Source organism: Lynx rufus, unplaced genomic scaffold (assembly GCF_022079265.1).
Source record: "Lynx rufus isolate CCGP_SWC_20201006 ecotype Redwood Valley unplaced genomic scaffold, mLynRuf1.p SCAF_9, whole genome shotgun sequence".
NCBI classification, from domain to species: domain Eukaryota; kingdom Metazoa; phylum Chordata; class Mammalia; order Carnivora; family Felidae; genus Lynx; species Lynx rufus.
In genome coordinates, this window is record NW_025814897.1 from 104,534,231 (window position 1) to 104,551,675 (window position 17,445).

At 41.7% G+C, this 17,445-nt stretch overlaps 1 protein-coding gene across 1 annotated transcript; it reads right to left on the reverse strand.

Moving 5' to 3' along the window:
- Positions 1 to 5,264: 5,264 nt before the first annotated feature.
- TCN1 (transcobalamin 1) lies at positions 5,265 to 17,089 on the reverse strand. Its single transcript, XM_047072395.1, has 9 exons — positions 16,972 to 17,089; positions 14,591 to 14,770; positions 13,729 to 13,869; positions 12,682 to 12,837; positions 11,229 to 11,416; positions 8,460 to 8,649; positions 7,262 to 7,448; positions 5,646 to 5,764; positions 5,265 to 5,486 (listed from the first exon to the last, which is right to left on the reverse strand). Exons 1-9 carry the CDS (start codon positions 17,048 to 17,050, stop codon positions 5,425 to 5,427), a joined length of 1,302 nt encoding a protein of 433 aa, XP_046928351.1. The 5' UTR covers positions 17,051 to 17,089; the 3' UTR covers positions 5,265 to 5,424.
- Between the last annotated feature and the right edge of the window lie 356 nt (positions 17,090 to 17,445).

Below are 17,445 nucleotides of genomic sequence, written 5' to 3' on the forward strand. Positions count from 1 at the left end.
AGAGAGAGAGAAAAAGAGCGAGCAGGGGAGGGGCAGAGGGAGAGGGGGACAGAGGATCTGAAGCAGGCTCCACACCGACACAGCGCGTCTAATGCAGGGTTTGAACTCATGAACTATGAAATCATGACCTGAGCCGAAGTGGGCTCAACCCACTGAGCCACCCAGGCACCCCTGTGGCTGTTCATCAGCAACCACTTCCCCGAGGGCCAGGCAGTTCCTAAGGCACTGCCTTACTTATGGTTCAAGGCGCATGCTTTACAACATACCCTTTCATGCAGTCGGGGGAGGGTCTGCTAGGTGGAGGCGGGTTTTGTGCGGTTAATAAGTCACTGTGACCTGGGTCCCAGCCTTGGCTCTTGGAGGCTGTTTGACTTCAGGCAAGCAATGGACCTGAGTTTCCCAGAAATTGTTTTATTTGATTTCTTTTTCCTTATCTGGGGACAAAGCAGTTTCAAACACCCAAGGCTTTCAGGTATTATCTTTTAAAGTAAGAATTAGAAAGTTGGCGCGGGGGGTGGGGGGTGGGGGGTGGGGGGGGTTGCCTGGGTGGCTTAGTCAGTTAAGCGTCTAACTTTTGATTTCAGCTCAGGTCATGATATCATGGTTCGTGAGTTCGAGCCCCACATCGGGCTCAGTGCTGACGTTGCGGGGCCTGCTTGGGATTCTCTCTCTCTCCCTCTCTCTCTGCTCCTCCCCCGCTCATGCTTGTGCTCTCTCTCTTTCAAAAATAAATAAATAAACTTAAAAAAATACTTAGACAATGTGGGATCAATGAGGTATAAATATGAAGTATTAGTGTACTATAAGTATTAGTATATATATATTAGTATATATATAATTAGTATATATATTATTCTGATATATAAGTATCAGAAATACAGCTATATCAAAGCAATACCTCCCTATAACATACAACAGAAATAATATCTTGAGATTACAAAGGAGGGGGATAATTTTTTTTGTAACTACTAGATTTTAGGTGGCTTTTTTTTTAGGGGGACGTTCCTCAGTGGCTCCCATCTTGGAATAAAATTCAAAATCCTCTTAATGACCTACAAGGCCCTGTAAGATCTGGCTCCTGGTTGCCTGTTGGGCCTCACCTCCAACTGCTTTCTTCCCTTGCTCCCTCTGCTCCAGCCGCACTGAACCCCTTGATCCCTGAATCCATCACCCACCTTGGCACTTGCTGTCTCCGTTGTCAAGGACGCTCCTCCTCCAAATATTCTCATGGTGGCTCCCACACGTCCTTCACGTCTTTGCTCAAAGGCCAGCTTTCACCCAGACCTTCTGTCTCATGTATGAGACAGCCTCACCCCCAAAGACACCCACTGTGCCCCTGACTCCTCACCCTCTGTCACACTATGCATGTGGTTCGTTTCCTGTCTCCTTTTCCACTAGATGTTTGCTCTCAGGCAAAAGGGTCTTTGTCTCCTTTTCACTGTTCTATCTCCAGCCCTTGAGTTCCTACCTGGTTCACAGTAGGAACAGAAGAAAGACTTCCTGGATGAGCAAATTCATGAACAGATATAAGACCTGGGTTGCAAAGCATTGGTTTTCATTCTTGGCTAGTGTTGGTGGTTTTGTGATGAGAGCACAGGACACGTATTGGGGTGCATTAGACAGCTTCTAACATGGCCCCATGTTCCCACCTCCTGGTTCACGCCCTCGTGATATCCCCTTCTCCAGAGTGTGGGCTGGCCTCACCTCAAATGAATATAATACAGCAAAAGTTATAAGATGAGGTGGCAAAAGACTGTCTTCCCTCTTGCTTTTGCCGTCTCTCTCTGGTTCTTCTTGCTCCCTGCTCCGAGAAAGCCGGCTGCCACGTTACGAGCTGTCTGATTGGGAAGCCCTTATGGCAAAGAACTGGGAGCAGCCTCCAGTCAACAGCCAGGGCGGGCAGAATCCTGTCAACAACCATGTGAATAAACTTGAAAGCAGATCCTTCCCCAGTTGAGTTTGAAGACAATGCCTCAGCCAACATTTGGATTGTGGCCTTGTTGAGAGACCTTGACCTGTGGGAACCGTGAAAGAATCTTGTTTTAAGCCATTAAGTTTTAGGGTGATTTGTGTTATTAACTAATACATGGTGTGTGGTGGGAGATGAGGCCAGAAAGATAGTTTGAGTCTGCACAGTGGAAGCCTTTGCACGCCATGTGAAGGAATGGTAGGCACAATAATGCCCCCCACCCCCTAAGATGTCTGCATGCTAATTCCTGGGACCTGTAAGTATGTTAGGTCATGTGACAAGGGGGAGTTTAGGTTGCTCATGAGCTGACTTTAACATAGAAGATTATTTTGGATTACTGGGGGGCCCCCACTGTAATCAGAGGTCCTTACACGTGGAAGAGGACGGTGGGAGGGGGTGAAAGTCAGAGAAGGGGATGTGGTGATGGAAACAGAGGTCAGAGTGATACAGTTGCTGGCTTTGAAGGTGGAGGAACGCTGCCTCCTCCAGAAGCTGGAAAAGGTGAGGAAATGGATTCTCCCCTAGAACCTCTAGAAGGAACTCAGCCCTTTCAACACCTTGATTTTATCCCAGTGAGATCCATTTCTGACTTCTGACCTCCAGGGCTATACAGTGATGTATTTATTGTCAGCTAAATTAGTGGTTATTTGTTAACAACAGCAAGAAGAATCTAATACAGGATTAGGGACCCAGAATGGCACTGATCTTGGGTTCCAGAGGCTGCACATGACCATCCTGAGATGAGCCACACCCTGTGGTATGTGTCTTGAAACATATACTTCCTTATAAATTGCCAGCCATGGCTGCTGCAAGACTGATTATGATACAGTTGTCTCACTTAGCAAATAACTTCCAGCACAGGAACCACACAGACCATACATTTCTTAACTCATATATTTTGACAGTCCTTGGGTAACCATTGACTGAACTTCTTTATTCATTTATTTGCCTGTTTTATCCTGTGCCTGGTTTTCTGGTATCCAAGCACCCAGACTCTCTCTGGACATATGAAAGGTTTATTTGTATTGATTATTCTGTGGCAGCAGATGGAAGTCTTTACCCTCAGACTCAGTCTCGGTTCTGTCATAGTCCCAAGCCTTGGGAGCTTCTCATAAAGCATGTGTGGCCAGAGCTAGGATTCTCCGGGCAATGTCAGTAGAACGCCAAGGGAATGTTACTCCATTAACTTCCACGTCTGTTCCTGAGACTAAAGGCATTCCTATCAGATAGCAATGTTACTGTATTCTGCTATGGGACCACCGAGTAGCAGAAACTCAGCTCTGTCTGTTAATAATGGAGGCCGCAGCACTACAGGGAAGTGTTAGAAACACAGTGACATAAAATGCAATTTCGTAGTTGATCCAATGAGAGGAATGAACTGAGAATTGCAAAAGAAATGCTTTTTTGTGCTGTGATTGGATGTTATTTCATTTCATGTCAGCGTGCCTATTAGAATAGCCTTATTATCTATTTGGGTGAATGAGTCTAATACAAATTGTGTGCTTTACTGGGGTTGACTGGTTATTATTGAAAGTGAGCCATATTTCACATGGCTTGGAGAGTCTACAAACAGGTCTGACAGCTGCCTCCCTGTGCAAACAGCACCACGGAGGCCCTCTGTCTCTGACTTAGCTCCAGGGTGAGATGCAGACCCAAGGGGGATAGAATCCATTGCTGTCTAGTTATGAGGGCATCTGTCACATCCAGTTAATGAAGAACAGAGTGGCGTTGACCCTGAGGACCAAGGATCAGTACCAGAAAGCAATGGCCAAACCCTAACTATAAAGCAGGGTTGCTGGTGGAGAAGAGGAAGCTAAGGGTATCATGAAGAAAACATTCAATTCATCTGAGGGAGACATGGATAGAAATAACTTAACTAACTCTACCTGAAGGCATCTTCCTTTTGGGGGTTGCTTTCACATTTTTTTTTAATTTTATATTTATTTATTTATTTAGAGAGAAATAGAATGCAAGCAGGGGAGGGGCAGAGGGGGAGAGAGAGAGAGAGATTGAGAGAGAGAGAAAATGAATCCCAATCAGGCTCCATGACCAGCACAGAGCCTGACAGGGGGGCTCAGTCTAACAACTGTGAGAACATGACCTGAGCCAAAATCAAGAGTCAGACGTTCAACCAACTGAGCCACCCAGGCACCCTTTGGGGTTGCTTTGTTGTTGTTGTTATTATTATTATTATTATTAATTTTTTTATTTTTATTTAATTTATTTTTTAAATTTACATTGAAGTTAGTTAGCATATAGTGCAACAATGATTTCAGGAGTAGATTCCTTAATGCCCCTTACCCCTTTAGCCCATCCCCCCTCCCACAACCCCTCCAACAACCCTCTGTTTATTCTCCATATTTAAGAGTCTCTTATGTTTTTGTCCCCCTCCCTATTTTTACTTCCCTCCCTTATGTTCATCTGTTTTGTCTCTTATAGTCCTCATATGAGTGAAGTTATAGGATATTTGTCTTTCTCTGCCTGACTGATTTCTCTTAGCATAGTACCCTCTAGTTCCATCCACTAGTAGCAAATGGCAAGACTTCATTCTTTTTGATTGCTGAGTAATACTCCACTGTGTGTGTGTATATATATATATATATATATATATATATATTGGGGTTGCTTTAAATGGGTTATTTTATGCTTTATCTGAAGAACTATTTGCCCTTTGGCATCTTAAAGGCTTGTCTTGCTCCTGACTGTACGTGCATGTAGCTCAAGCACTCAGTTATAAAGTACAACTCAGTTCATGCTTCTGAGATGTGATTTAATATATATTTTTCAAATGTGCATTCTGCTGAAATGGACACTAAAGGTGATTTTTTCTGCACATGTATTTTGATGATATGAATATCAGGATGATTTTTATGGGGAAGTAAAAGATAAATAAATGTAGAAGAACAAATGGGATCCAAGGGAGACAGCTGGGTGAGGGGATGATATTATTCCTCGGGCTTTATGGACTGACCTTTTATCTCTAAGACTCATGTTTCTATTTTTCTCCAGAGCAATATTTTTCTCCCTACCCACTGCCTCTGTGAGGTCAATGTCCACTTGGTTCATCGCTTACTTCTGGGCCTACTTGATCTCACCTGCTGCTGCTTCAACATTGGATCTAGAACCTTATCTCCATTCCTACCTGTTGCCCAAGGTCACCCACACAGTTAGCAGTAGAACCTTGAGTAGAGCTCAGCTTAGACACTGGCCTAGTCTCTTTTCCCTTCCTTCTTCTTGCAGTGGTCTTCCCTCCATCAATAATCCCCTTTTAAAATGAAATGGTTAGAACACGCTCTTTTTGTGTAGCTGTTGACCTTTTATTGAACACGCAGAGAAGGGGGGTTATTGGGTCTCCTACTGAAATTGAGAGAACGGAAAAGGAAGGTATGAAGCCACTTTCCACCTGCCATTCCATTGCAAAGGGATGAGATCCAGCTGAGGAAGGTTTGAATTTATTAATATGTGCTCCAACGAACCTCCAAATTATCTCCCTCATGCACAATGTAACTACCAACTCCTGAAAAGGAAGAATGAGAAGTGGGTTAAGTGATGTAACCACAAAATCACCAAATAATGGATCTCACTTTCCCAGTGCCTCAGCACACTCGCCACAAAAGGTTGCACCCTCACATCTGGATGCTTTGGGCATGGTCACTCACATCTGTCCCTCTCTTACCTTGATCCAGCGGTTGGCCGTTATTCAGGAGCTCCCAGAAGGTTCTGTTGTTATTGTTGGCTGTTAAGCCCTGAACAGAGGTGATGTAGGGGCCCCATGATCTCTCCTCCACTGTGAAACTGTGGGGACAGTAAATGGGTTATGGGAACTTAGAATTTTAAAGGCAACCTTCCATGGGCATTTCTCAAACTTCAGTGTACCCAAGAACTACTTGAAGCTATTATCCAAAAAGGCAGATTTCCTGTCCCTGTCCTCAGATACTTTGATTCTGTAGGTCTGGGTGGGGACTAGAAATCTGCATGTTTCATAAACACTATAGATGATTCTGCTGCAGGGACTCCATAATCTATGCTAAATCATACAGGAATGATGCCCTGTTTCTGCCCCTGCATCATTTCATAGGAGACACTGCAGTCAACAACTACTAGTCTTCTGACCCAAGATAGTAACAGTTGAAGATACTAAAGTGCAGAAGAAAATGTTCACCTTATGTCCTAGAGGCACCATAAGCTAGTGGGCTTTCTTTTAGGGAAGAGGAACAGGAAATAATAATTTAATATTTCATGTTGTATTTATTATAAAGTGACATGACCAGTGTCTGTTTCACATTCCCTGGTCACATGTCTCTGCCTTTCTGCGAGCCCTTGAAAGCAACCTTTATAGAATTTATTTACATTACATATTACATATATATGTGTATATATGTACACATATATGTGTACATGTGGTGTATATGTGTATATATGTGTATACATATATGCATATATAATTTTCTCTTACATTTTGGCATCTTACATCTTGTTACTAGACCCAGTAAATACTTGTCAATTAGATTTAGGGAGTCAGAGGAACCATATCTTTCAGAGGCAAAATCAATATTGTAATTTTAATATTTGACCTCTGTGGGCCATAGAACCCTAATCTAGGGGTCCATGAATCTGAAAGTGGGGGAGCATGGAGAGGCTTCAGGGCATTTGTGAAACCTCTGATTTAAAGGACACGTTTTGTGTGTGTGTTCACGTGTCTGGTATGAGCATCCATTGCAATCATCTGCTTTTCTTTTGCTTTTTAAGCTTATTTATTTATTTTGAGAGAGAGAGAGAGAGAGAGAGAGAGAGAGCAAGCATGTGCACCTGCGTGGGGGAGGGGCAGAGAGAGAGGTTGAGAGAATCCCAAGAAGGCTCTGTGCTCTCAGCGCAGAGCCAGTTACAGGGCTCAACCTCCTGAACCATGAGCCAAAATCAAGAGTTGAACCCTTAACTGACTGAGCCACCCAGGTGCCCCTCATCTGATTTTCAAAGAGGTCAGTGATTCAAAAATAATGAACCATGTTCTAAAACAAAGTGACTAACAAAGTTCTACTTATTGAAAGAATTTTTCTGACAGAAGAGAGATCCCTGGGACTTACCCATTAGGTGAACATTAATTTAATACCTACTGGGTGATAGAAGATGAAAAGTCTTACCTTTTTTAAATTCTTGCCATGAGATGTAGATGGACAGCAAAGTTACCAGTGAAGAAGAGTTTCAAACATACTTTGTATTCAGGTGCTTATGTATTCTTACTGTGCCTTAAAATCACCAAATACCATCACCTTAGGTTACATACAGACATACCCAAATAGAGTTGCATTTTCTTTCTGAGCTGCTTCCATCACATCTAGGAAGACAGAGCCATTTGCTACGGAGACTGTGGTGGAATGTGTTTCCTTGATTATTACCACAGAATAATTCACTTGGATTTGTGAGGGTGAGAGAGGAGGTGTCGCTGTTATAGGCTCCACAGTGGAGATGTTGAAGTCACCTGGCAGAGACAGAAAAGCAAAGAAGAATTACTATTCAGAATAATAAAAATGATGTTAGCGTTTACATGCCCATCCGACCTGAGTCCCAGTCTCCTTTTATGCAGAGTAGGATTTGCTACAAGGAGCCAGAATCAGCAGTCAAGGGGCAGATCTCTCGGTGACTAAACAAGATAGTCACCAGCTTGTAAATATGTGTGTTCAGCTCCATTCCCAGCAATTTGAGCAATTCACTTGCTTCTGTTTCTCACAGAGGCTCCTGATTTTGTTTTTGCTTTGGTACAGAATACAATAATGCTTCCTTTTTGGGGGGGTGCCTTTTTATTTCTTAACATTTATTGAAAACATATTAAGTGCCAGGCACTGTACTAACCATCATACATGGATTATCTTATTCAGTCCTTAGACAAAAAAACACATTAGATACTATTATCATTTGTATTTTTTTATATTAGTACACTGAAGTTAGAGATTAAACATTTTGTCTGAGGTCCCTAAACCTAGAAGTGGCTGAACCAGGAATGAACATAGATAAAAGAAAAGATACAGAGGTAACAGAGACAAAAGCAAAGTCTTCTTTCATACCTTGTTGAAAAATCAGTCGTTTGAATAAATGACTGTAATTTCCTTATAAGATTGCCATCTTCCTCTCACAGAATGTAGGAGTTCCCTGAAGTATCACTCCTTGTACATAATGGAGAGTCAGACTCACCATAATTGGTTTAGAATGGGAATAACGCTCAGAACATCTCTCTATCCACCCATCAGAAAACATCCCTTTGGAGGCAGACATCACTTAATCAAGTCTGCCTTGTTTATCAATGTTTGAACCAAGAACAACACCTGGTACCGCATTAAGAACAAGTCCTCAGGTGGTTATAATCACTGGTGACATATAGAGGACTGAGTTCTATGTGGGAACTGTTAGGCTTTAAAGATTTATCTGGTCACACTTGGTCCCTAAGAACACCTTAGACTCACATCTTAGGGTATCATGCTCTTTAGTGCTCTACCTGGGCCATAGACACAAGGAGAGTCTTTGTTAACATTCAAGTAGGTCTTTCCCATCAGGGAGGGTAAGATTTGAGCTGCAGCAGTTGGAATACGGAACGCTCCTTTATGAATTTCCATGATCACTGTGTCCAGAGTTTGTTGGCAATCCCATTTACTTTCATTGTAATAGTCTGATGAGACAAAGAGAGCCTAATGCATGAGAGAAGATGAGGGGGAATAAGAATGAGTGAGAGAAACATCAAATAAGGGGAAAGCTTACATCTAACCAATGTGGTAAATATTTATTGGACATTGACCATATAGGAAGCACCTTGGATAACTAGGATGCCTTTACTGCCACCAAAACATTTATTTATTTTTTTTTGAGAGAGAGAGAGAGAGAAAGAGAGAGAGAGAGATAGATGGGGGAAAATCTTAAGCAGGATCCATACACAGTGTGGACCCTGACGTGGGGCTCCATACCATGACCATGATCATGACCTGAGCCGAAATCAAGAGTTGGATGCTTAACTGTCTGAGCAACCTAGGTGCCCCATTCACCAAGAAGTTTATAAAGAGTTTGGGGATGGGTGGGAGGTGGGGAATTGATTAATAATACAACTGATAAGAGCATCCATGAGAACAGACTTTCTCTACCCTATTCACTCTTTTTTTTTTTTTTAAATTTTTTTTTTCAACGTTTATTTATTTTTGGGACAGAGAGAGACAGAGCATGAACGGGGGAGGGGCAGAGAGAGAGGGAGACACAGAATCGGAAACAGGCTCCAGGCTCTGAGCCATCAGCCCAGAGCCTGACGCGGGGCTCGAACTCACGGACCGCGAGATCATGACCTGGCTGAAGTCGGACGCTTAACCGACTGCGCCACCCAGGCGCCCCTACCCTATTCACTCTTGTAGCCCCAGCACTGGAACAATACCAGCCACATAGGAGGCAATCGATAAACATTGTTAACAGACAGATAATCATAAAGGAGCCCCTAAGATGAATGCCTTAGGAGAAGCATCCAACGCCATGGCCTTTCAGAAGAGGAAGAGCACATAAACATTTAGTGACACTTTGTAAAGGCTTGGTGCAGAAGGTGGTCCTTGAGGTAGGTCTTGACAGTATGACAACATTTCATTAGGTGCCATAAACAGGGGAGCACTGTTCCCAGAGGGTCAGCATTATCAAGGATGCTAAAGTAGGTGCAGCCAGCGTTTGGCCTGCCTGTGATGAGACTCTCTACATTTTGGCAAAATCCCCAGAGGATTCCTCTTGGCCTGGGAGGGCACTGGGGAGACTCAGGGTGATAGTGGAAGAACAGGCTGGAGAAGGAGGTTGGGCCATATTGGTAGACCCTTGAGTTTCTGGGTGAGGTGTCTGATATTCTTTGCTTGGCAGTGGGGAGTCTGATAGGTCCTTGAATAGAAACTATCCAAGTGGCAGATGTGAACTGGGTTGAAGGGACAGAATGATGGGGTAGGAAAAGTTAGGAGGGTATCCGAGGAGTAAGACAAGGGCTTACTTGGGCTGGACCTACAGATGTGGCTCTGTAGTTTCTCAGGGAAACTTTAAATTAACCAAGAAGTCAAGAAGCCTTTGTGGAATATTTTTAAAAAGGGATCATATTTCATTTCCTCTTAAAAAGTTATAGGCAAGTAGCTCTCAATTCTGCTGTGAGTGAACATCACCTGGAGGGCTTGAAAACAAGACCAAGGCTCATGCTCCACCTCTAAGTTTCTATATTAACTGGCCGGTGTGGAGCCTACACATTAATGTTTTCTCAAACCTCCTTCGGGTGATTCAAATTTGCAGCCAGGATGGGAAACCACTGTTTTATTAGGTCCAAACTCAGTAAGGCAAGCAACAGCATCAACAGCAACAATAGTAAAAACAACCTGTGTGATTGGATCCCTGTTATGTCCCTAGCTTCATCTTGTAATTTTTTCCTGAGGACCTTGCACTGGTCATGTTGAAAACCTTGATCTTCCTAAAATATGTTATGTTCTTTCATGCCTGAGGTCTGTGCCCTTGCTGTCCTCTGTCCCTTGGAAAGCCCTCTCCTCCTGGAGTGGCCTGGAAGACTCCGATTCAGACTAAAGACTCGGTGAATTTTTTTTCTGTAAATCTTTTTTTTTCTCTCTTCTTGTATCTACCCCTTAGAGTTGAGGAAATCAGTAAGTGATGCAGGAATAAAGCCCCAGACTTCAAGGAACATATACGGGACAGTGTAGGTGCTGAGTGTGAATTTTGAAACCAACAGTTTCCATCCCCATCTGAATCACTTTTTGGCTTTGTAATGTTAGGCAAGTTAGTGATACTCCATGACTCATGGTCATATTCTAGGAAATGGAGGTGATAATTCTTTCCTCCGTGGATTGTTGTGTTCATTAATGACTGTGTCAACAAATACTAGCTGCCATTACTACCACTGCCTTTTATTACTTGGAAAACAATGGTCTAATTTGGGAGGTAAGATGCAAATGCAAAACAATGGTTTATGGTAAAGTGTGAAATTACATTTGCCAGAACAACATGACAGGTTGTAGTAGACTCTAGAATTTCTTAAAAAAAAATTGTTGTCAGGAAAAGCTTCATAGAAACATTGGAGTGTGAAAGGTAAGGATTGAAGGTGAGGAGAATACATTTCCATCAGGGGAGAGGAATCACTTAAAATCAGTTAGTATAGGAAAGAGAATGGGTAATATCTTAGGCTGATAAGAAAGTATACAGCTATTCTTTCTTTCATGACTCCCTTCTCTGTCTCCTGTTTTACCCTCTGACTTACCTGCATAGCTTCTCCTGTACTATATATGTTTCCAAGGAGACCATTTTCTTTTTTCTGAGAAAGAATCTTCTCTATCAGTGACTTTATATGATTATTGATATTATTTAAGTTCTCCATATCTGTTTTTTTCTTCCCATTTGTTATATTCTTCACACAGGTCAGAGCCAGGACAGCCATTGCACCAGTATCTGCCAGGAAACAACATATTGGTGATAGGGTGACCAACCATCCCAGTTTGCCTTGGACTGAGGGATCTCCTGATATGTAGGATTTTCATTGCTAAAAGAGGGACAGATCTGGGGAAACTGGGAAGATGGGTCACACTAGTTGATGATAGGAGAGAAGGATTTCGGAATATGGCAATCATCTCTCCAGTACTAACCACTCAAATATTTCAAGATCCCTTGTACCTTGTACTCAATAGCTCACCTGTTGGTCAGAGAAACACATATGGATTTGCAGATGCATCCACATGAACAGTCTTCCACTTTTACATCTTGGCTGTTCTCATTTTTTTTTTTTTATCTCTCAGCCATATTGGCAAAGGAATAGAGAGAATTCAGGATGATACACCAAGTAAAATATGTCTTTGCAATTTTCCAGTGTTTCCATTGGGTTGATTAAGAAATAGCACTTAAGAGAATTGTTTTCCAATAAACCTTCTTAAGGGGGAGGATGAGACAAGAGATTGGAAGAAGGGAGGATAAGGTCTTTTTCTGTCTTATTACTTAGTTCTCCTTGCATTCTTTAGATGTGGTACCTTCTCTCTCCCATAGAAATGGTACGAGAAATCTCATATTCTCCTTATTATCCAGAGATACTGAGTTGTGATTTTCTTCGGGCCCATTGGAAAAAGATAAATGTGTGTATCTGGATCCATAGGGGCTGGGCAACAATACTAGCTGTCTATAGGGGGCTTTGTTTTAGATGTGTAAGCTGACCCAGGAGATTTCTGGTCCTTATCCTTTGGGGATACAGACTTTATTGATCAAAGTTTTGGGCCTTGTCACTGGAGAGGTCGTGTTGTCCAAGTAAGCCCACACATCCAAATGGTCCCAATAAATTAGAGAAAGAGGCAAAGTTAAGATAACTGACTTCCACTGTTTCTTTTCTCTAACACTTATACTTCCTAAAATGTCTTATATGAGGATTCTTTCAATCTATCCTTATTATACAGATGGGAAAATTCAAGTCAAGAGTTAACATCCTTTGGTCATATAACTCAAAGAAGAGGTAGGGTAAGAACCAGATCTTTCTACTGGATTGCTACACATCTAGAAAGATGCTTAAATGCTCCCCAATATCCATTCTTCTCAAAAAGAAAATTCTTTTCCCTGGACACTAGCATAAAGAGGATTTTTTAAAAAGTCCAAGTACTTACTGGTACAAAAAACTCAAAGGGAAAGACTTACCGGTGTCCGATATGCCAAAGGAATTGGGTTTAATGACTCACCTACTGAGAACTGTCCCTTAAAATAGAAATTTTTATTTTCAGGTTCGAAGATTTTAGCAACTTGGGTGATTGAAAATTTCCCCCTGAACAGACATAAGGCCAAAACATCCAGGCTGAGCTGATAGTAGTTAGTCAGTGGATTACCATTGTGTTTCCCTGTCAGAGAGGAAAGAAATACCTTACTCATGGAAATAATACTGGAGTAATAAGTTTTACAGCCATTCCTACTTGCTTTATTAGAATTTCTTTACATTTAAGGAGAGGTGAGTAATAGAAGGGGGAAATCACTGGTAAAATCAGCAAACCTGAGAAATGTAAAGGCTGCTAAGAGCTACCAAATTCAACTCAACTCTTTTCATTTCAAAACTGAGGAGACTCAGTGCTAACATGATAAAAGTACTATCCTGACATTGAGGTGTTTACAGAGCTAGGACTGGAACACAAATTTCCCACCACTAAGCCTCTTGCACTTTCAATGGTATGTGTTCAAACTACAAGTAGAAATAGAGACCATCTCAAAAGAAGATGGGATCAGAGAGGCCTAATGAAAAATAGGATAAATATCGGGTGGGTGTTGAAATAAAAACAACGCACCTCACTAACAGCTGTCATGGTCAGCCTACTTTTCCAGGTGATAAAGTACTTGTGGCCATCCTTTAGCTCTTATACTAGTATTGTATGCTTTGGTGCTTATGACAGTCATTAGTGTCTTGTGTTGCTCAGCTATTTCTGGTGTGTTTCATTATTTGTCTAAAGACAAGCTTCTCGAGAACAAGAGAACAGTGTCCTATAATTTGTGTGTGTGCTTGTGTAGGCGTGTGTTCATCATCATATGTAAGGTTGATGCAGAGTCAATGCTCAGTTGAATCTATTTGAAAAGAAAATTCAAGATGCCTGTCGGAAGAGAGAAGAAGGGAAAGTGATCTGCAAAAATATGTGAATGAATAGAATGAAGAGAAGGAAAGACTGAAGGGAAACTTCCTTCAGTTCTGAACCAGTGGAAGAGAAGACAAGGTTGTCCACGGCCTCTGAACATTTGATTCTCACCCATATTTTTAATTTCTGCTTTGAACTTATTTCTAAGGTTTTTGACCAGGTTAGGATAACGTATAGATGTTTCATCAGGCGTTTTGCATGCTCCCAAAGCCAGTATAGCCAAGGCAAGCTGTCCCGAGGTTAAAGTTGAAGCTGAAAAGAGAAATATTCAAGTTGAACAAGGTACATGCTTGTGATTTTTTCTGGCCTCCTGTCTTTCTTGTAATTTATATTGCCTGTCAGTTCTTTCATTTTCCCTACACTATACCAATATTTGACTGTTCTCTTCTTTATTCCCAAAGCAGAGCCTTTTCCAGCAGTGCTGTATAAATGCAAGCTAGATTCTCGTCTTTCCCATGAAATCATGGGAGATTTTGGGAATCATACGATCCTTGTAAAATTTAAAAGAAAAAATAGATAATGAAACCTTGGGGTTTTCTCTCTTTGTGGGTGCCATCTTTCCAGGATAGTAATAATTGACTTGGATATTCTGCTTCATAGAGTATGAAAATTCTCAGGCTTCTCATAATTCTTATAATAATATTGTGAGATGTGTAGGGGGAGATAGGAGTATATAATTTAGCAGATAGGAGTATATAATATTAGCAGATAGGATATAATTTCTTTTGCTTTTCCTTGTGGCCTTTCGAAAGAAAATATTTTTCAGGACCCAAAGAAGTAAGGTCTAGCTATAGAGAAAGTGGCAGAGGATTGATGTTTTGAGGTACTTTTATGTCCCCTCAAATTTTCTACAGCTGGAATAGATGTAGCAAGTATACTTTGGACACACAACATTTTCCAAATATCTCTTGCTAGAGATAACCTATATGGATAAGTTAGTGTTCTAAATCTTCTGGAGACTATAGGCACTCACCTTTATAATACACAGTGAGTTTGACTTGTTGGATCAGCTGTTGTTCTTGGCACTGGTTCAGGATCCCACCAAGTCTGAGGGACAACAGGACATTGGCAGCTTGGATTCCTTTGGTATATTTTGAATTGATCATTGTGTTTATCAGAGGGTTTAGATCAGTATAGTTGTTTTTGCTTACCTCTGTGGCAGGGGAGGGAAGAAATAGGAAATACACATTAAGAAAACATTAAGGAACAAGAGCCCTAGGATCAGGGTTGGCATTAAAATATTTAGTAACAGATATGGCACAGAGGGAACTGTCCAGTGGTCACTAGCTATGTGACTGGAACAGGTACAAAGGTGAGTCTGGAGCCTCTGCTACATCAGGTTATACTCCTTTACCAACCATCATGGAAGTGTTTCAATGTTTTAATACTGTTTCAGCCTTACTGTTGTGTGCTGGCAGAATATCAGTCCTTCCTGGGAGATCTAGTATCATTCCCTGATTTTGAAGATGAGGTCTAGCTGACGTGTCCTTAAAGAAACCTTGGTAATTGAAGGCTTAATGGAGACTAGAATATGCATCTTCTGACTCCCAGTCTGTAGTCCTTTCTATTTGCTTGATTCAGTTCTTTCCCTTTTCCATCTTTCCAAGTGACTTATGTAACTTTCCTGACTTTCAGTTTCCTTGTTTTAAAATTGTGGATATTAACATCTGTTTTATAGATATTGGACAACAAATCATGTAAAAACTGCAAAATACCATACATACTATAACTTTTAGCTCAACTGGAGTTGCAATCATTATGTTTAGAGAATCAAGGAAACGTGAGTTCTCTATGCCTAATGTGAGGCTCAGAATCATGACCTGGAGATCAAGAGTCCCATGCTTTTGTGACTGAGCCAGCCAAGCACCCCTTCACCATTTTTCTCTTTAAAAGAGAGTTGTGGGGGCGCCTGGGTGGCGCAGTCGGTTAAGCGTCCGACTTCAGCCAGGTCACGATCTCGCGGTCCGTGAGTTCGAGCCCCGCGTCGGGCTCTGGGCTGATGGCTCAGAGCCTGGAGCCTGTTTCCGATTCTGTGTCTCCCTCTCTCTCTGCCCCTCCCCCGTTCATGCTCTGTCTCTCTCTGTCCCAAGAAAAATAAATAAACGTTGAAAAAAAAAAATTTAAAAGAGAGTTGTGGAGATCTGAATCACTGGTTACAGAAAGGTCATGGTTTGTTACAAGAACAATTGGACAATTGTTGAATCATGTTTGAGATATTGTGGAAGCATCTAGGTCAGCAGATTTTCTGGCACTGAAATGGACTTTTCAGTTCCTGGTCAACAACTCATCAGTTTCCTTGACCACTAAAGACAGAGTCAATCATTTTGTACAATGAATTGAACTTCAAAGCCTCCACAGAGACCCCCAATTCTTAGGATACAACAGAGGAAATGACAGTCTAGGAAGAAAACTTAGAAGTGGCAGATTTTGTGCTTTAGCTTGTGTGAACACAAGGCCCTGCTGTGGTGATGTTCTCTTCTTGTAGGCTACAGAACACCGGGAAGATGTACCCACAGACAGCACCACCTACTCATCTTTGGACTAGGTTTAAGCTCCATTCCACGGAAAAGACTTACAAAAAAGGATCATGCCCCTGAGAGCTATACCAGACTTCGTGACATCACTTCCTTCAACACCTTCCCCCAGTTATCCTCAATTTATGGATAAAGCTAAAAAAAAATGTCAGAAACATTGGATCATTCAGCTAGTAAGTGGTCAGACTACACCTGGCCAGTTTTTCTTTCTCTTACTTAGTATTTTTTAATAGGATCACACAATCTCCAGATCCTATACCCAGAGGAGAGATGATGGGCTTGTACTCATCTCCTGGGGGGAAGAGTTGGAGGGGACAAGATGTGTAGCTTGGAAAATCTGAACTCAATAGTGACAAGAGGGAAGTCTTCATTATTTGAAAGGGATTATTAACATTATTTTTTTTTTCTGTGTAGTTGCAAAGGGTTAACCCTAAACCCATAAGTTGAACTTCCAAAAAAAATAAAAAAAGATTGTGCCTCAAATTCAAAACATACTTTATATGATCTTGAAAAGTTTCTGGGATTGGGAATATTATATCATTGAAAATGAAGAAGAATACATAGTTACTTAGTAGGGTTGCTGTGGTGGAGAAAATCTGAATCTAGGAAGAATGGTTAGGCAAGTTAGCACTGAATCTACAACCTCTCTTAAAACAACATACATTGTGGAACTTTCCTCACCATGTCTTGCCACATTTTATATTACTCATAAAATCCAACCCCCTATAGAACTGGAATAGGTCACTCTACACAAGTGCCCTGCCACTAGTCTTTAGAAGACTATCACACTAGGAGTAATTTTAGCTCAAAGCATACTCACCACAGATCTCACATAGTTGTCTTGGAATAAGAGAAAACAATAGGAGCCCCAGTAGGGGCAGCTGGTGGGATTGTCTCATCTCTCCAACAGTGTTCTGGAATGGCGAGGGCTTGTCTGACTATTTATTGGGTGATGGGCAGAGGGTAATGAGAGCTCCTCCTTTAGCTTGTCTCAGCCTCTTTCATTAAGCAAACATTGAGCAATGTTGAACAATGTCAGGGGGTGTGGTCAAGTGTGTTTGTCCAAGAATTGTGATAAACCAGGAAGAAGTCTTGCAAGGTATGTTCAGGGAGGACGAGGAAATAATTTTTCTTCGTATCCTATCCTAAACTTTGGGATTCACATTCCTTGCTTGTCTTCAGCCCAATGAAAATAAATTAAGTGAGGGGAGCCTGGGTGGCTCAGTCAGTTAAGCGTCTGACTTTGGATCAGGTCATGGTCTCACGGTTTGTGAGTTTGAGCCCCTCGTTGGAC

Coding starts and splice junctions, on each gene's coding strand:
- TCN1 (XM_047072395.1), bottom strand. CDS start 17,050: ATGAGACAATCCCACCAGCTGCCCCTACTGGGGCTCCTATTGTTTTCT. Junction 14,771..16,971: donor ACAACTATGTGAGATCTGTG/GTGAGTATGCTT, acceptor CCCCTGCCACAG/AGGTAAGCAAAAACAACTAT. Junction 5,487..5,645: donor CGGCCAACCGCTGGATCAAG/GTAAGAGAGGGA, acceptor CTTCCTTTTCAG/GAGTTGGTAGTTACATTGTG.